The 20,727-nt window shown below is 32.9% G+C and overlaps 2 protein-coding genes across 2 annotated transcripts; one reads left to right on the forward strand and one right to left on the reverse strand.

Annotated features, from left to right (window-relative positions):
• Positions 1–87: 87 nt before the first annotated feature.
• LOC130653909 (uncharacterized) lies at positions 88–907 on the reverse strand. The gene is made up of 2 exons (XM_057456404.1): positions 513–907; positions 88–329 (listed from the first exon to the last, which is right to left on the reverse strand). Exons 1-2 carry the CDS (start codon positions 664–666, stop codon positions 88–90), a joined length of 396 nt encoding a protein of 131 aa, XP_057312387.1. The 5' UTR covers positions 667–907.
• A 12,286-nt stretch (positions 908–13,193) lies between these two features.
• Positions 13,194–13,898, forward strand: LOC130653910 (tigger transposable element-derived protein 4-like). The gene has a single exon (XM_057456405.1). It carries the CDS (start codon positions 13,194–13,196, stop codon positions 13,896–13,898), a length of 705 nt encoding a protein of 234 aa, XP_057312388.1.
• Positions 13,899–20,727: the final 6,829 nt, after the last annotated feature.

Consider the following 20,727-nt stretch of genomic DNA (forward strand, 5'->3'; position numbering starts at 1 on the left):
TTTACTTTTAAAGTTAAAGGAATAATGTGCTCCATAAAACAACAAGTAAATAGCAAAAATTGTATTCTCTTTGCATTTCGGTAGATGTCAGCATTTCTTGTTGTCATGAATTTTTAACCCCAACTGGCCACATTTTATGCTTTTGACGGAAAAAAACATTGCCAAAATAAGCCATAATGCTAGTTTTTTAAATTTGATATGTACCTGCACTTGAAGTCTTTGAAATACAACGTAGGTTTCACCCGGAGTTAAAGGTCCATTTCTATACACCACTACCGATCTTCTTTTGCGAACAGAGTCGGATGGCATTATGTAGGTTACGTTATCACCTGTATGATTTTGTAAACGCTTATTATCTTATAGCTATGCATTTTAATCATAAATTTAACAAGAGACTGCGTAAAGGTTATGTTAAATAGCAGGGTTAGGTAAAGAAAACATTTTTTTTAAAAAAAAAAAGAATTTGAGCGTTTTAGAAAAAGCAAGATCTTTGTTTACTTTGTCAACATTACCTAAGTTAAACTCATCAACATTGAGTAGTTGTGCTTTGGTAAATACACCAGCTATGTAAGGTTTATTGTAATAAGCAGTTTCGTATGTCTTCAATTCCTCTTGCTTGTATAACGTTGGTTCTTTCTTCTCCCAGCTCGTCTTGTTCACTTTCATAATTATAACATAATGATACCTAAACAATTAACAAGTGTATTCTATAAATTATTAGAGAAAAAATAGTAGTTGTAAAAAAACCGCATTTCAGAATACTAACTGTAATAACTTCAGTTCTGCTGGGTTTAATGCATTACTATTTTTTTTCACCGTTATTAAACTTTACTGCAGTGGGGAAATTTCCCTTCTGTCTGTTAAGCTTTGCTATAAAGTATGGTTATACATCCAAGGCCTACATAATCATTACTTGATATATCTTCGACATGAAAGTGTTACCAGATATGACTATGGGGGTCCATATCATCACCGCAGTTGATATTCTTATCAAAATGTTTATAATGTGTGTTTTGATATAACATTTTGACAATCATTTAACAGTTCAGGGGGAGGGATGTTGTTTATATCTGTAGCTTTTTTTCCTTTAGAGAGGACACATCTTTCTTTTCAAAAATCTTGAGACAAAATTTGTTAGTAGGATGCGTATTTTGACTCAATGTAGAGTCGATGAGAGCAAAGGCTAAATGCCTGATGGTGTTAAAAGACGTAATGAATTTTTTACGATAGAATTTAACTTATCTGAATCTCTCCTGAAATATTAGTAATAATTTAGCATGTTTTTTAAGGTGTCCCAGGATTTACGTGAATCAAGATCCAACTTTTCCTGGTGTTTTTGCATTTGTGCAGTGAGTGCTTATGATTTGTTAGTAATAATGAATTATTACAACAGCAACCTGTATCACATCTCGTGAACGTCAAAATTAATATCAAATTAAAGTTTTTTCAAAAAAAAAATATATGTAACCCGGTGAGCTATATTACATTAAATTCCGGAAATTGCCAAATATATGGCTAAAGAAAAGTATCGCAAAATTTCAAATACAAAGTTATTGAATGTGTCTTGGTAACTTTCCGCACTGCAACACTACACTGTTATCTCTATTTACACTCACTAGTCTCTTTAAAATAAAACTAAGAACAATGTTGACGTTATGGAAAAATTCTCGCTAAAACGTTATGCTGCCTAAAGACACAGTACAAAGAGTATCAATTTTTACTTCAAATTTGAAGGTCCCTTCGCCAATGTAACAGATGGAGTAGTACCATTTAAAATTTTTGGTATAAATACTGCCAGCGATTGCCGCTCTAAATATAAACAATAAACGCATCATAATCCTTTTTGAAACTATGAATTTTTTTCTTCGACTCTAAGTGATTAAAAATACATTCAAGTAGATAACTTTACCTATTGTGATTTCTTCAGATAGAATTGAAAGATAATTTTTGTTGTTAAAACCGTACTTTGCAATATCCTAATTGAAATACACAAGTTATTATATGTGCCTTTAACTGAAAAATGGCTAATGTGATAAAAAAAACCTACGTTTCCATATATAACGGCTCGAGCATACAAATAATATATTCCAATAGTTGATATTCTTGCATTTAAACCATTAATATGTTCTTTACCTCCCACAAAAGTATATTTGATACCGTCTGTTGTCAAATCATCAGCTTTAATTGTAGCAGCAAGAAAATAATCTAGATTCTTCGATTCAGATTCTGTTTGATTTGTTAGCTGGTTTGGTATGTTAATCTTCTGAGTTGTTGATATCACAATTTCATAATAGCTACAAACAAAATTTATTTTGGAATCGAGACAAAATAAAAATCTCAAACAATTCGATTAGCAGGCCTTGTTGTTTGGTGTGTCAAAAAGTTATTGGTGAAAATAATCAGATTTGATTTTCAGAGGCTATAAACGCGGAGCATCATTTTTTCCAGATTTTTACATGATCAAGGTTTTTTTATTAAAATCTATATTTTAAGTAAGGCAATGGACTCACCTGATTGGTCCATTTTTATCTGACGAAGGAGTCAATGTGACAATCGTTACGTTGCTTCTTTGATCAAAACGAAAGCTTTTTTTAAACCCTGGTGCCGGTGGATCTAGTGAAAAGAATGATTCTAATTAGCCTGATAAAGCAGATGATTTTTTTTAAATCAAATTAACTTTATCATTCTTTTTCACGAGTTACTTTCCACAAGCTGGAGAGGCATATAGGTTTCATGAGGTTAGCGCTAAATGAACCTAAAAGAAGTTATAACTCCATAATTAAATAAATTTCTTGTGAACTGAAAATATTTTCCCGCAACTCTGCAATAGATTGGCTACGAATTAAATTTTATCTTTCAATATAGACCTTGTTTAAGTACACGGTTAAAATAAGTGTAATGAAATAAAGTGATTTCATTCGCCGGGTTTTAAAATTACAGGAAATGTGATCATTTCATTGTAAATTAATGTTATTTTTGTCCGTTTTGTTTAATCCGTTGCGTTAGCGTCTATTAATGAATTTAACAACAAACTATTTTTTAATTAGTACAACAGAATTGTTTTAAGTGGATACTTTCATCGGGTTAAATATTTAGTCTGATTTAATGGCATTATTTTATCACAATATATTTTATTATTATTTTATCTCATCAAATCTATTGCTGGTTAACATATTCTTTCATTCGACTTATGCCCTAGTTTTACTTCATCTGCTATTTCTTGTTGGCATGTTAAAAACGTATGTTTACCTTTTGGCTGAATGTAAATGTTGTAGGGTGGTGCAGCTTTTGTGGCTCCTTGAATATCTGCCGTGATATTAATCTGAACACGAGACGCTGTAAAGTTTATGTTTGAAAAATTATAACTTAATCTTTCTGTAGTGGCGTAGATAGGTGCAAAAAAAAATTTGTGTTTGTGTGTGTAATCCTTTGATGGTTCAACTGTAATCTGAATAAAAGAAAGCACTGCCTTGAAAAAATAAGAATTAACGAATTTCACTCCTTCAGTATATCCTACTTCATCAGGAAAAGAATTTGTTTAGGGAAATAAAACATTTTTAAAAAGTACAAGGTAGCAAAATGTAAAATTGTCACAAAAACTTGTTACAAGAATGTTGAGAGGTCTCAAATGTGTAAACTTGAAATACATACGGAACTTTGTAAGGGCACGCAAACAATACCGCGATTTAATATATCAAGTGCATGTCAAAAGTTGTTATTAAGACGAGTACATACACGATATTTGCTGACTGGAAGAGGATGCGAATGTGGCGCTTTCCAAGTCAATGTGATTGTTGAATTTGATGAGATTCCGTTTATCGCATGCGGTTTTTCCAGAACTGAGAAAGTTGAAAAAAAAATGGTCTTGCAATAACTTTTAGCTTTATGTATAACAAAAAAGTTATCATGCAGTTAATTTTGCATACCAAATTGACATCCTTTTAACCGAAATCTCAAGCAGCATGTGCCCTTGTTACATGATGTTGGGATAATACGTAAAAACTTTGTAACGATGTAGGGATTTAACCAGTTCACCGATAATGGAGATATCCGTGCAGGGACACCAATTAGATTCTAAAAGTATAAATCGTAACAAATGGTAAACTACACGTATGTCATACTACCATTCTTTGTTCGAAGAAAATTTTTTTCTGATCTTTTTCTGTAATACAGAGGGGCATAAAATATTTGCAGCAAATACAAATTGGGATACGTCTTCCATATTCTCGTACAATTGTTAGTAACCCTTCTGACTATTATTTATACAACTAGAATCTTCGCGAAATTAATACCACCTGTTAACGAACACTTGTGTTACTTTGTTCCAAGGTGCTATAATACACCCTCTTAAATTAAATTAGATAAACTCTAAGGAAATACCAATTTTGAAATCATGAAGAAGTCATATTTTATTGATTTATGATTTTTTTTATTTAATGTTACACTTTTAACCTTCTTTTTTATTGCTAAGTTTATTATTCCCCTTGCAACCTTTGTAAATCCGTAGTAAATGATTTCTATTATCGTGTAATTTTTCGAAACGGTATTCTTAAATATGATGCTTTACTGGATTCTCCAGTCATACCGATTTAACTTGAAAAGTGTTGGCAGGATAGCATTTAATTATCGAACAATAAGTGATAAATTATTTCCACAATTAATTTAATAAAAATAAATAAATTATTTTGGCCACAACTTACTACGCAAAATCTGTGAAAATCACACCTTTGATTATCACTTTTTACTAAATTGTGTTACGGTGTAGCTGACTTTTTGCGCTCGACTTAGTGTTCAATCACAGCAGTAAACCTATTCTCTAAAATAATAGCCGCTGTTTGTTTGTTCAAAATAATTGCTTGTATGTTTATTCTGACGATATAGACACATATTTAAGAGAGAACGCGTAAACAAACCAATGTTTTGGGCAACTTTCAGCAATTGTTTGATATGAATAAGATATTTATTCCATGACGTAAAGTTTTTACGTTTAATTCTATTATAACGGGAAAATAGAATCGATGTAGTACTAAAATATCCTCCCTTTGACTGAGATTTCTCCCCAAAATGCAGATAAATTTCAAAGAAACACAACCTGAATATATTGATGTGTCGATACACCATATTGAACTTTGTAATTTTTCACCCAGCCATCTCCATTTGAGTCTCCTTGCAAAACTATTCCAGAGATTACAACTGTTTCTTTAAATGCAATGTGAATATAATCAGAAGCACCTGTTGCGCACCATGCAGTTGGACTGTTAACATCAATATTTGTTACAGTTAAGCCATTACCCCTAGATGTATTCAGATCTGTCAAAGTGTGTGAACATACTAAAGATAAAAATGAAATACGAGTTTGGTCGAAAGAGTCGCTTCACACATCTTTTTAGAGACAAATAAATTCTTACCTGGATCATAACCATAAATTTCAACTTTCATATTACAACGTGAATTACAAGTTATTGTTGCTATTCTCATATGTTTCATTGTCGTAGGCTTTGATAAAGACATAAAAACAGCACCCAAATCTGTATTGTCTGGAGAGTTCTAAAACATGCAACAACAAATTTCAGTTATTTAAGGTTCCTGAATGCTTATTAAGTGTTTTTGCGTGGGTTGGAGGGTTGGCGGATTGGTGTGTTAAGAAAATGGAAAGGAAAGGAAATATAATATGCATATGTTAATATCTGCATGTGACATGTGTGACATTTGTGAGAATGTTATTAAATAAAAAATACAAAATGTTTAATCTGAAATGTAGGCATACTTACCTGTGACTGGATAAATGTTTGACTATCATTTGAATACTTCAGATTATATTTCTTGACATATTTTTTTATCCATATTCCAAACGCGCCTTGCATGGATATACCAGACACAGTTGTTGATTTTTTAAAATCAATCTGTAAATACATTGGATTGCTATCTCTTCTATACATTCCTTCTCCAACATCAAATAATCTTGCTGCTGTTGGATTGTTGCCATTACTATGTTGTAACTGTGAGTTCTTTATTATACCACTTGACATGCCAAGCGGTAACAGAATATCTAAATGAAAATAATAATTAGTAACCACCCTCTTTTTTAAGCATTATAATTATTCAATTTTTTTCGAATTTTGGCCGATATTTCTTGAAATTAAGACAGTACAATTTTTTTGGTAAATGTATATACATACCGAAGTTCATAAAAGTCGTTTGTACCCCTTTTTATCTTGCTTTGTTACCCCCACCACTCGTACCAATGATATTTTTCATTAAATATACGATAGCCATTTTGGCAAAAAATATTAGAATTGGTGGCTAAATTCGTATTAAGTCCTCCATCATTGCATTGGTCAGAGGCCGAAAGCGCATTTGAAATTGTTTTCAATACATTTTACTACCTGGTGTTTCATTAAAATCCTATATTCATTTATGAGTAAGTCTAGCCAGATATTTCCCCATTTTCAGAAGAACACAAAATCTTCGAAAACAAGCGTATCCAACCTCATCAGAAAATTAAATTAAACCCTAACGTGTTTTTAGTTGTGGAATAGGAAGAGAAAAGACTCTAAAGCTTTTTCTCCAGGTTACCACTTCAAAAATGCAAGCCTGAAAGTATATGCATTTATGTAATGTCAATATTCGACAAATACTAAAAAGGTTCCTACAAAATCTCCTAATTTTCAGTGTCTAACTTTCCCAACGTACTATAATGAATATTCGTAACAACGAAATTGAATGCAGAGTACTAATAAGAAATAATTCTTACCATTTTGCAAACATCCATAAAGCTCTATTCGTACACATACAACAGCAGATGGTTCATCATGTAATTTTATACGTGTTGCATACAAACGAACATGGGTAGCTATCATCGATGTTGTAAACCAGTTGTACACCACATTGATATTATCAACATTTGCCGTGAAATTCTAAAACATATCGCATGATGTTTTGATTTCTTTCTTAACAAGCAATTGGCGTTAGGTCACTATGGCTTTGTTTGTTATAGGAGGTATAAAATTCCGGCGGCAAGTTCAAACTTTTTCTGTGTTACTTGTTAGATTTTTATAAAACTTAGAAACACGGTCAGCATATTTTCCAAAAGTTTCGACTCTACTTGTTGATGACGTCACGATTGCAGTGGTATAATTTCTTAACCCTATAATAACTGTTTATGAAGACAATACTGGAGAATATTGACCGACGTCAAAGTATTGCCCCACCTTGCGAGGGCAATACGTGACAGAGGTCAATATTCGAAGGTATTGCGCGAATTAAACAGTTATTATATGGATTATTATCCGGGTACTGCATATTACGACAAAAATATAACATTATAAGCAGGATGTAGGAACCATGTCTTTATGGAAACTATTCCTATATGGAACGTACATTCGAACTAAAAATATATTTTTTTATATGTCATATCGTGTAATCATTACAGGTTTTTATTGTAGCTACAACATAGAATTCTTTAAAAAATAAAAATAAGTTTTATTTCTGTATCGCGTTTTTTTACTTTTTTCCGTGTTTATTCACATTTAATGCTACCATACTTAAACTGCTACGGTTGCTATTGTAGCGAGCAATACCGTGGAATATTACCCGCTATGACGTAAGTTTTAACCAACCACATTGCGCGATTTTCGAAAATATCGATGTCGTCCTGTTTTTGAGATAAGATAAGATTTTTTTCGTCCATCTATTGTTTTTGCATCAGAAATACTAGAAATAATTTGTCTAAATTGCTGACTGTCACTTGTATTTTGTATACTGTTGCAAAGCTTTACCACTATTCACCTTCCAAAAAATTAAGAACCCTTCACTAGTTGTAAAAATCCTAAAGGAGGGCTTCCATCAGTCAATTCCTGACTTCCTTAAAAGTTGGCGATTTCGACGGACGGAACAGACATCATTATAGATGATAAATATAAGGCGGAAAGGGTATTATTTCACATTTTATCGTACATATGTTGATGAATCTGTGGCAAAACCATGTGTTTAATTAAATATATCTCTTATCTTGGAGGAAATCTCTTGTTAAGAAACCTTTTCAAATTCTGACCTCAGCATTTAAAAAACACAACTTTTACTAGCCCGCCATTTCCTCGGCTTCTCATAAAAAACATGCAGCATGCATTTGTAATAAACAAGAAATTTTACTATTTTAAAAACTTTTAACTTATTTCATGTATGTTTTAGATTTGTTATCTATCATTTTCTTCTTGCAATCGATTGTCGATAAGTAGACTTTTTTCAATTTAAAAGAAGCATTGTAGTATATCCTCCAATCAGCAAATTTTAAAATGAAGTCATGATATTTTTGTTGCTTTATTTTACCTATTAATCTTATTTTGGCTCTGCAACTTTCAATGTCTGTTATATCCTAGTCATTTTAGAACATTGAAATTTCAATACTCCACCCACGAAGAAAATATTTTGCCGTTAGAGCACGTAAATTTTATTATCTAAAATGACCCTTACACATATTTCATTATTTACTCGAAATTCAAGGTTGCTAATTTCTACAAACTGTTGCTATTATCATCAACCTGGCCAAAAGTAAAGTGTCGCAAAAGAAAGAAATGACATTGTTGCAACACATCACTATTTTCCATTATTGTCTTGAAAAAGTCTTTTGTCCAATAGTCTCCATTGCAACTTTATTTAAAGCCTAAAGTGTTGAACAAAAGTTAAGCAAGGGTAGCTAGTAGAATCTGGCTGGCTAGCCTTTTTGCTGGGATAGAGAAGAACATCACTGCGCACTGCGAATACTTTAGTGAGATTATTATTATGTTAGCTATTACATCTATCTTAAGTCCAAATCAACGAAAAAAGGATCAACAATCTGTCATCCAAAAAAATGCTAAGGTAAAATTTCTTATTTTTTCTCCACAATAATCCTTCACTAAAACATTTCTCAGCTTTGTCCACAATAAAGCATCTTAAACTTGTTTAGTTAAAAATTTCTATATTTATGACAGGCATATTAGGCAAAATACTGGTTTTCTTCTACTAAAATTAGTCAATTTTCATCATCGTCAAAAATAGTTCCTGTAAATGATTTATTCTATTGAGATAAAAAATTTTAACATTTGAGTGAATCTTTTTTAAATTATTTTTAAAGGGTATTTATTAGGGAGAAAAAAGATGGTGAAACATACAAGACTTGACTCATTCGCGGAAATAACATAATACTTTTTTTAACGTTATTCCCAAAAATTAATTCATGTGTAACATTTGCAGCCCCTTGATTTGCGATAATTTATTCTTGCAAAATAATGAAAAGAAATTTATGCAAATTCAGAGTTTTTTCTTAAAAAAAATCATCCATTAGAAGAATCCATTAGAAGAAGTTCCGCATACTGCGTATTTACAATGTAAGTCAGAATGAAAATTAAAAACTTCTAAGATACAAACATTTATAAAACGGCTGGCAGAAAATCTTCTAGACAAATTTTAAAGGCATAACATAGGCATCGCGCAGGAAGTGAGTTTACTCTACGGGTACTTTCTGTGTAAACATTCAACTATACCCGAAAAGTATCACGTTTTGAAAAGCCTATTGTGTAACAAATTAATTTAAATAGATAAAAAGTTGATGTTGTGAATCTGTTGTTCCCCTCATTCAAGTACATGACAACATGATCATATTTATTTTAGTTTAGAGAAACGGAGATGTGAAGAAAAACGAAATTGCGGACCACAGCTGGAGCAAAAGTCATCAGTTTAATGAGAAGAAAATCATTGACAGAGAATCCAGAACAACGGGTAGGAAGATTAAAGAAATCATCAACAGTGTAGCACGTAACAAACACATAAACAGCATCTCGTATCAACTTCCTGAGATTTGGTTACCAGCACTACAAAACAAGTAGTTAGTTACCTGCATCTAGGTCCGAAAATGTTAATTACCGTAATTAACTGTAATTATCAGCTCGTTTCTGATTGGTTAATTTTTATGAATTTCGATCCTCTACAATTAAATAAATACATGCTCAACATCATTTTACTTTACCCGATGATGGGAGAAGGATCTCCCGAAACGTCGCCTACTAAACTATCATGTTCAAGAAATGATAAACTTTCCACAGTAATCATATTTAGTATTTAACAATTCTACACATTTTTTCTGCCAATATATGGATGAGTCTCAAATATATTATCTAATAGTATTTAATTTTTGTCATCATTAACCCTATTCAGGCCGGGAGGGCCAAAATGCCCTACCTGGCATACTTTGGTTCATAACTCTGGAACCATGAATGGTATTACCCTGAAACTCCTAGTAGCTGAATTTTTATCATCAGAAATATAGAAAAAAAAAACTCCAAAAATGTGCAGCAGGTGGTGTGCCACGCCCACTTTGAAAAGCACTGTTCCAATTATTTTTAGCATTTTGGTATATGGATATTATATTGGACTGTAAAAATTTAGGTTGATATGTCTAAAGTTGTTCAAATAACTTGCGCCCTTCGCTTTTACCGCTCTTTGACGCCCGTGGGCGTTATTTTTATTTTTAGGGAACGTCCACTTACCCCCTTTTCTCAAAATTTTATGTTAAAGCCAATGGCCTTTGATCTTAATACTTTTACTTTTTTAACGATAGCTATTATTATTGTTTCGTCCCTGTCCTAGTCAAAGCTAGTGATGTAACCAACAGTTTAAGGTGGTTTACCAAGAAAAAATGTCCAAATTTCAAGAATTTTCTTTTACCTGTTTTCTGACAGCAAGTTCATCTTAGAATGCCGTGGCAAGTAGTGCTTATGCCAAATTTAGGTTTTTATTGCGCAATCTGGCACTTTTCCAACCAACCGTAAATACAAGCGCATAGCAACGCCAATATAAACCATTTTTGCATTTTTAGACAGCTTTCTGGCTTCTCCTTCGATGTTTAATGCTTTGCGATACCTAGATGATACTTTAGGACTTCCTAAGACTATATATAACAGTTATGAATATTAAATATGGTGTTACACACGCAGTCAGAAAGTTGTCTTAACAATGCACCCTCCGAAGTAAACTCGTCATCAATTAGACTTAAGGTCTTAGATATTTGGTGCTCTTCAGGTCGAAGTAGTGCTGCCGTACACCTTTTGTTGATCCACAGGTCAAGAATGTCCATAAAATAATCTTTAAACAAGTTTTTTGCCGTTTAAGTTTGGAATCCACGCGAAACAATAATTCTGGCGATCGAAGCACACACTCTTTACAATTCCTTCTGTCGATGCAGGCATTAGTATTACCTAGTGCTTAAATAAAACTATCAGTTATTTTGTCCAGTTTCGCCTTGTTTTAACCTTTCTTTCGTCCAAGAAATGCCGCATCAGTTGCATGGAAGACGAGTCATCCTCACAAAAATGCGTATCACTCAGTCACTACACGTGACTACACGTGAGAAACATACGCAGCTAAAAAGGCGCTTGAAATACCCCATGTTATTCAGTTATTTGGTTTAGCGTCGAGCAGCAATCAAGCAATTAAATTTTGTCGTACTGTCGCGTACTATAATATCCTCATTAAGTAACTTTACAAATAACAATTCTCTGCGATAAAGTTTTTTTCTTGGTATATCACCTTAACATAAAGGGTCATTATAAAAAAGAGGTGTATCGTCTTTTGATTTTAAAATTCATGGGAATTCGCTCGATGCAACTCGCAGGTAATATTTTGGCTCACAGATGACAAACATCATAACATAGAAAAACTTTATAAATAAAGTGCTAACTCCAGAATTCCAAAATATCTTTGTGTATGATGAGACAACAAAATCGCTTGGTGCATAAGCGCCTCCGAAATGACTATAGAGGTTAAGATACTAAGATAGTTATTTCTGATCTTTACATAAGACCTAAATTTTTTAATCTGAACTATTGATCGTCGTTGTGTTGTCTAGTTTTTAGAAGATGTTGATTTAACGATGATTTATTTAACCCTATACGCTCAGGCGGTTTTGATACACATTATGACTGTGGGCAGAAAGAGGAAAGCATAATCCTTCGGGTTCTAGAGTTTGTGAAAACCAAATAAAAGTTATAACATATTTTCTGGCTTTTACAAAATAGCAAAAATAAAAAACTTACCTTTCCATTTTGAAAACGATTCCAATCATTTCCATTAATTGAGAACTTCAGTCTAAATTTTTCTATAAAATTATTGGTCACCAGAGGATCACCTTGTGTAGCAATTCCATTAATTATTGTCTGCTCGTTAAAACTAACCTAAAAGAAATGAATAAGTCGCCAAATAATTTCCGCTAAACTGACGATTTTCACTCAATCGCGAAAATAATTAGCGCAAAAATTAAACATTTTCATGATATTTTCTTGCACTTGATGGGTTGATACAGAGAAGAAACAATTTAAAAAATGCAAAAATGTCGCTGATTTTTCTAAAGAATATATTATAAATATATTCTGTTCAAAAGGGTTGCGCCGCAGCTTTTTTTCCGACCCGTGTCGCATGTTCAACCTGCCCGCATAAATATTTGCAAAAACAATCCGCTTCTTTTCGCGAATCTTTAAATTGAAAAATTTTCGCGAGATAAACTTTCGCGATTTGTGATTTTGAACTTATTTTTTATGTTCTTTTAAAAATATATTTCTTATGATAGAAAAAAGAAAAGAAGTGTTTTTAACGATTTAATTTCTTTCTTATGGTATGTAAAAATTTCTATTTAGAAGTTGGGTTCATCGTTAAAATCACAAAACAGATCAAACACATTTTTTAGGCTCGTCTTCTTCCGGTTCCCACGCATTGTCGTCATCTTCTTCTTCGCCACCAACTGGAATATCGTTACATGCAGCTACAGTAGACTCCCGGTTATTCGAACCTGCACTTATTCGAATAATTCGGTTATTCGAAGTGAGATGGCGTTCCCCTTGGATCTGCTTACCCAACTCAGGCAAAAACACTCTCGGTTATTCGAACTTCAGTTATTCGAATAATTCGGTTATTCGAAGTGATTTTTATTCCCCTTGAGGCCAATTATAGGCTAAGTCACCCTCAGTTATTCGAATTTTTCTTATTGGGAGATCGTCGAGTGAGAACATTGATTTTCTGCGATTAAAACACTTTTTTTCTTCAAAAAATCAGGTTTCAATATTCATGGCTATTTACACTCTTCAAGCAATTTCTTCAAAAGTTCAATATTCTCCTTCGGTCCAGAGAATTTCTGTCAGTACAAAGCTCAAAAGAAGGCCTAGATGGATTCTGAAATCTTTACCGATTATGTGAAAAAACTCGATGTTAAATTTGAAACTGCGGGTCGAAAGATTGTCTTGATAATTGACAATTGCCCAGCTCATCCAGAAGTCACTGGTCTTAAAGCAGTAGAATTAGTTTTTCTACCACCAAATACAACGTCTAAGACCCAGCCCATGGATCAAGGTGTAATCCGAGCATTGAAGGCATATTACCGGTCAAATCTTGTGAAACGTCAAATAAAGTTCATTGACGGCGGTAAAGAGGTCCCTAAAATTAACATTCTTGAAGGTATGCAAATCTTGGTCAAATCATGGGACGCTGTTTCAAAAGACACCGTTAAAAACTGTTTTAAGAAGGCAGGCATCTCAAAAGAAGCACAGATCACGAGTCTCAATGATGCTGATGACCCATTTAAATCTCTTTCTGACAGAATAAGCGAGTTGAAAAAAAGAGAAGTTGACGGCGACATCTTTAACGCAGATGATTTTGTGGATATTGATTTTGAGGTATGCACGAGTAAATCAATTGAATTGACTGATGAGGAAATCGTGGAAATCGTACTTAATGAGGACAAAGATCAAAACGCGCCGAATCTCGAAGATGACGATGATGATGAAATTGAGGCACATGACATCCCCCCGAAGAAGCCAAAGCAGTCAGAGTTGGAAGAGGCCTTAGAATTGTTGATGATGGTCTTTGTTTGACGAGAATGGTCTTGAAATCAGAAAGCAGTTAAACATGATAACACGTACATGTCAAAAACACTACATCAATAGTAAAAAACAATGTAGCATTAAAGATTTTTTTAAGAGTTGACCTCCTTGTATTTACTAGATACATTTTCTTTATAACTTTCATATTTTAAAACCTGTTAACAATTTGTTCAAATTTATTCTTTCTTCAAAAAGTAAAAATTCTTTGTGTTTACACGCTCAACTGAACCACAATGCCTCAATTACTTAAGAAAAGTCCATCCCATTAAGGTTAAGTTGAAAATCTGGCGGGAAAACGAATTTTTCAGTTATTCGAACTCCCGGTTATTCGAAGTAAATTCTTATCCCCCTTGAGGCTTCGAATAACCGGGAGTCTACTGTATTACTTTTGCGCCAGACTTATATGCCAGATAGTCATGTAGTAATAAAAAATTAATCACATTGTTGTGGATATTATTAAATTACCAATGTTATAAAGAGCAAATGCAATGAAACGCAATGTACATGCGCTGCCATATTCTTCCCAGGAGACTGACGGAAAAAGGATTTACTAGCACACAAATTACAGCAGTGCAAAGAAACCAGGATATCGAATCGTGTTTAAACGTTTGGAAGCTGTGGCGTTGAAGTTTAAAAGTTTCTATTTGATGAACTTTTAGTCTTCTTTAAGCTTTGTATATTTATATGTGTTTATATGTTTTCACATAGTTAACCATACCACCACGTTTTCTAGCTATGTATAAACCTTAAACCAACTAATTTCAGTATTTTGACACAAATGTGGTTTTTCAAGGAGTACCCTAAAGCCAGTGAACCAGCTAGATTACTAGCTTTATTTTTTGCTATTCTCTTATATTTTTTATTTAGTTTAATTTTTATCCAAGCCAATATTATTTCCCTTCACTGATCTGATTTTACTAAACTGCAACTGGTGTTGTGGTTGCTGTTAGCTACCATTGGCTGAAGAGTCAAAGTAGCAAATTACAGTTGGCTGCAAGAAAATGATCTTTCTTGTGCTAAATGCGGTTACATAGCTACATCCTTCATGATATTATAAACTTTGGCAAAAGTTCAAAATTTATTGATTTAATACGACAAAAGACTCGATTAAGACTTGATAGTTGGTGTTTACTTTTTACTACCATAAATTTCAAATTAGCCTTAGCTGAATTTTTTTCGGTCTGTTTGCATTAAATATTATACCACAAATATTAATTTCATTCTTGACAATACCTGAAGCCATTCTGATTTATAATCTCCAGCAACCGTCCCAGCACGACTACACCATACACTTGAAGAGTAAAGTCGTCCACGTGATGGCAGGTAATTACGATACATGGAGCTATTTGATATTTGATCAGAAGTAATCAATCCATTTGCCATTCCAAGAGGAGTGCGATCTGTACAAGCTGTTTAAAAATAAAATCTTATTATCTTATTTTGTGGTAGACAAGTTCGATCCTAAATTAGGCATGCCAATAATGTTTTAAAATGGGTTTAAATTTTGATCAGGAATTACAATTCGAAGATGTACTAGCAATTATAAGCCGACCAATACAAAAAAAGCTTTTAATATGCCTGACTACAGCATGTCTTAATAAAAACTCATTCCATGGGTATTGTCCCCTATTTATTAATAAACTTTAATTTCTCGCGTGTTACTGATGCACAATCTTGATTCTTGTTGTGCAGTGTGTACAAAGAATCCTCTCATAAAACTTAAATCTCTTTTAACGATGAAATTTGAATACTTTATAATAAATTTATTTTCTATAAAGGAATAAAGTGAAAAGTCTTAAGCAAATTTGATAAAGATGATATCAATGTGATATTTTCTTTGCAGTGGTGACAAAAGTAGAGGTGACAAAAACAAATTAGATACTAGCTATATTACGGTACTTAAAAAGTAGCACTTACCATTTAGTACAGGTAAAATGCAGTACCAACATACAATAGAAAAAAGACACGCCATGACGTTAGTTTTTATTCCTAAAAAAAGTATTCAGAATTTTAATGGTATTGAAAAGGGCTATTTAGGTATTCATCTTCTGTCAGCCTACTATTCTACCAATATTTTTGTTATAACTTTCTCAAAACTTATGAAAGCTGGCTCTTATTCCATCCACTCATATTTACAAAGGACAACAAACATTTTTTATTTTGACGTAATTCTTTAAAATTTCCATGGAGATGATTTACAAAGAGGTGGCTAGCCACTGCAATGATAAACTCAACCTGTTTAGGTCTTTGGGAACAAAATGGTCATACTTCTCTAAAGAAAATGCCTCTAGAAGCATAATTCTCCCTTTTTTCAAGAAATATATTAAAAGGAAAAAACAACAACACATAACACATGTGAAAAGATGAACAAAACTTCAATTAAGTGCAGCTAGGTTTGGACTCAAATTTCTGAACCTAAGTACCCCCTGTAGTTCTAGCTGGGTCACTTTAAAGAAATTCTCGAACAGTCATCGGCAGAAACTAGGCATATGAAACCTTCCTAAAGTAAACTTTGAACGTTTTCTGTCAAACTTTTCTATTTTTTGTTTTCCTTGCCTCAGATAATAATTGGAGTCGTCACTCTCCAAAGAGAAGATCAGGTGTGACCAAAACCCCTGCTAGTATATATATATATATATATATATATATTTAAATTTTTTAATTGACTGATGTAATAAGAAAAGTGGAGTCGTCACCCTCCAAAGACAAAATTAAAAGCAGTTAAGCCTCCTTGCTGACTCACTCCAATTAATCTCACCTTAACTTGTATGACTTGCGGTTGTTAATAATACTCTCATCACAGAAAATTACCGCTCTATCGTTGCAATTAATCCACCTTTGAACCTTTTGGTCGAAGGCTACGGTTGTGTACTGACCACTATTTAAGTTGGCGCATTGGTTAATAATAGCTCTTAAGTGAAAATGTTTACGACATGCCACTTCTCCATCTACAGCAAATGGTATGGAAATGGTGCCAGGACAAGCAGTGATACGGAAGGCAACTTTTGGCACAAGTCCATTGCTACTGGCAAAACGTTTTAGCTATAAATAGAGATGGCAACCGCACAACAACACCTCTTTTCAAATAGAGCATATTCGAGCTGTTCAAACATGAAAGAATTGGGCATTACTTTCCGACAACTCCTCCTCGTATCGTGCAGGGATATTAGGATGCATGGTGTTATAACTTCTGAGGAGCTGGTAATATTGCATGCATCGCAAGTGGTGGATGTCTTAATGTCAGTACTAGAAAGACCTCCAAGAAATGGGAAATCCCAGGACAAACCAGGTAAAAGATATTCAAGAAACTCAGTGGTGAGCAAAGATACTAAACACGCTTCTGTTCGTAGCTGAGATGTGATTTTTATAGCACAAAAAAAATGGGATGGGCCAACTTCTTAGAAACAGCCAAATTTTGAAAAACACTTACAAATGCTTCGCCTTACTACGAGGTTGTATCGCAGAAAAAAAAATGCTTTCTAACTTTTGGAAGGATATAGACAACATGCAACGTGTAACACAACCCTGCACCCTTTCTCAACGTTCATGCAGGTGTAAGCCACAGTTAAGCTGTAGTGCCTGTACAAAATAAAAGATTTTCTCTCAATTTCAAAGTCTTTTAGTTTCAACTGTTTGCCTTGCTCAACCATGGTGGGTGAGATAATTAGGACTCACTCAGCCAACTAGTATAAAGATGTCCCATTGTATTTAAATTTCAGATATTTAAACCGTGCGGCTGGAATATTTTCTTATTGTTTAAAAAACAAAAAATTCATAGTCTGGCTTAATAAGAATTTCACGTACATTACTCTCTCGAATAAAAAACAATATTAGCTGAATATTTCTTCTTTCTTTAAACCAAAAGCTTCATTATATTTTATAGAATATTCTGTTGCATATATGTTTACTTCATAAAACGTCCATCATTGTCTGAAAAATATAACTCACTATTACTAACTGTAGGCAACAACAATGATTAGATTACTTTCATGAGTAGATAAGACATTTTTGAATGTCAGTAAAATTAATAAAAAAGAATTTCAAGTGATCAACATTTAAAGTTTATGTGATTAAAATAATCCTGGCAACGATTTTAATAACACAAATGTGTTAGACGACAGCTGCCACATACTGCTTACTAAAGCATATGTTGTTTACATATTTGGTGGAAATGTGTGCACAACCGACCGCGGTTGTCATGGTACTGCGACAAAATCCTGACGTATTGTATCCAGTCATGATCGTAATCGGTTTCCAACCGTGTTCAGACCATGATCATGCACGTTTGTTTTCAACTCCTCAAAAGATATGTACACATATTATGGCAGGAAATGCAGTTGAAGAGAACGGATATCAAGCATGTCAATTATATAGATATAAGTATTAAGCTTCTCTTGCAAGTTTCCAAACATGTTGCAGAACTCATTCGAACTCTATTAATATTGCGAGTGCGTTGCAATCTCTGTTGGGAAGTAGTCTATTGAACCGCTAGATTTTTCTATAAGTCTGGTTGATGAAATGTGCTAATAAAAATATCACTCTTGCACCAGCAAAAAAGCTTTTTTCCTTGAAATTTGTTGCTACGTTAGACCTATTTCTGTATCCATTTTTGTTCTGCGAAGTACACATACCTAAATAATGAGCAACATGAAATCGAGATTAGTTATGATCAAATTTTTAGTTTGCAGCGAAGTAGTGCATATATGGTCTGTTTCCTGGCATTATTTGTCATGCAATCTTGTTATTAACATTTAATAATAATATGAGTTAAAAGCATACATCTGCACAACACTGTGCCAGTTCTTATGGTTTGTTTATTTTTATTCGTTTTAAATGAGCTACGTGACTTGTACTACCTAGCTTTGAATATGATGATATGAGTATACCTGTCTGACTGGTAATAAACGTGAAATGTTAAGCTGTTTTTAAAAATTGGTTTTGCTATTGGCATATATCCTTTGTCTCCAATTATTGATGGCGCCACACATATTGTAAGGGATCTCTGTTTTTTTCTAAGGGAAACAAATTAGTAGTTTTGGCAGTATTTGAAAGTCACATTTTACAAATTTGTGATTGTAGAATTATGAGAAAAGGCTTTTTCTAAACATAGCATTAATATTACTTATAACCTGTAAGTTTTAAGGTTAACTATAACAATGCTTGATACAATTGTATAAATATTGAGAAAGTAATAACAGGCAGAGTGTGACTAACATAATCACAACAGCTAATGACCTAAAAATAATAATTTTAAGTATCATTTCATCCAACAAATGTTTAAAATGCTTTGTTAATTACTCATGCAGCAAAGCTATATCTACAACCATGGAAACAGACTGGATCAAATGTGATAACAATGTCTGTCCTGATCGCTAACACCTAAATAGTAAAAAAAAATTTTAAACCTACATTTCCTTAACTTTCTTTTTTTCAAATTGCAAACATTATCTTACCAACATGAAGTTGATAATAAACAACCTATGTTATTGTATTTCGCAAAACAATTACAAAACATCAATTTGTAGATCTTATATATCGTGTCAAGACATTCATATATGGCAAACCGCAATATTTTAGCCTTCAATAGCTTTTGATCAATAAGACACTTCTAAGATGTATATCAAATTAAGGCTCCAGTGGGTGAGCCCTAAAAATGAGATAATATTTTCGAACATTAAGAACAACATAAGATGACGCATAAATTTACATAAAGTCCTTTAAAATTAATATATATTTAGATTACCGTGGATGGAAATAAAACTTTCCTCCAGGATGTTGCATATTCCACAATAAAAAATACGTTGACATTGTTACTTTCAACTAAAAAGAATAGTGAATATTTTTTAAAATTTATTAACTCTGTTCCGTTTTTCCTATAGACATTTTGAAAGCTGGTAATATTATATACGATCGTTTTTTATTTATTCTGTTCCTTTTATGATTTGAGCCTGATTTTGTCATTACCGATGCAGCATTGTTTTTGGCAGATGGAGCATTTCTCACTGCATTCCAGTAACAAGTAAAAGCAAAGCAGTTGAAAGTTTGTGTTACTAGTCCTTTGCTAATTAAGATATATTTTGAGTGGGCATCCAATGTGTTGAAGTAAACATAGCTTAATCTCTCCTACACTGATGAATGCAACTGGTTACTAAACTATCAATTATAAATCAGTTAAAAAACGTTAATGGAAGTTCTTTTAAAGTCAATATTAACATTTTTTATGTATTACAAAACACACTGCATAACATTAGTATAATTAATAACAGATATTTCATAACACAATGTGAAAAATGTAATTAGTGGGATATCTTTCACGACGCAATGTAAACAAGATCAGTCTATTAAAAATATATTTTACTTGTTTTAGCAACAGTATCTCATTGATATTCGCTGTGGCAAAATATTGGACACAAAAGCGTTTTGCAAACAAAACTGTTACTTACAACCTGTTAAAAGAAATAAGTAGATAGAAAATCGAACTTGAGATCTGCAAAAAAAATCTGTGCCACAGTTATGACGCAGATGCAAACGTAAATGAAGTAAGCATGTACTTCAGGTCCGAAGTGAATTGTGAAGCAAGCCGTTGACACTTACAATTAACCACGGCCATTTTGGAGAAAAAATTGAAAAAAGTTAGTTGCATTTTATATTTATCCTTTTAAAAAGTCAGGCTTATCGACACAAAGAGAAAAAACACAAAAATGTAAAAAAGAAAGAAACTTTTAAGCAGAAAAAAAATCGTGGTATTTACACTTGAATTTAAGTCATCATTATTCTTCTTTGATTTGTTCCTCAAGGTATATGTGTATGTTAAACACCC

This window comes from Hydractinia symbiolongicarpus, chromosome 8 (assembly GCF_029227915.1).
Source record: "Hydractinia symbiolongicarpus strain clone_291-10 chromosome 8, HSymV2.1, whole genome shotgun sequence".
Classification (NCBI taxonomy): Eukaryota; Metazoa; Cnidaria; class Hydrozoa; order Anthoathecata; family Hydractiniidae; genus Hydractinia; species Hydractinia symbiolongicarpus.

Bases quoted from the DNA above. Each gene is read 5' to 3' on its own strand.
- LOC130653909 (XM_057456404.1), bottom strand. From the start codon at position 666: ATGAAAGTGAACAAGACGAGCTGGGAGAAGAAAGAACCAACGTTATAC. The intron at 330-512 runs GTAATGTTGACA...AAAATCATACAG, and splicing joins TGTTGATGAGTTTAACTTAG to GTGATAACGTAACCTACATA.
- LOC130653910 (XM_057456405.1), top strand. From the start codon at position 13,194: ATGGATTCTGAAATCTTTACCGATTATGTGAAAAAACTCGATGTTAAA.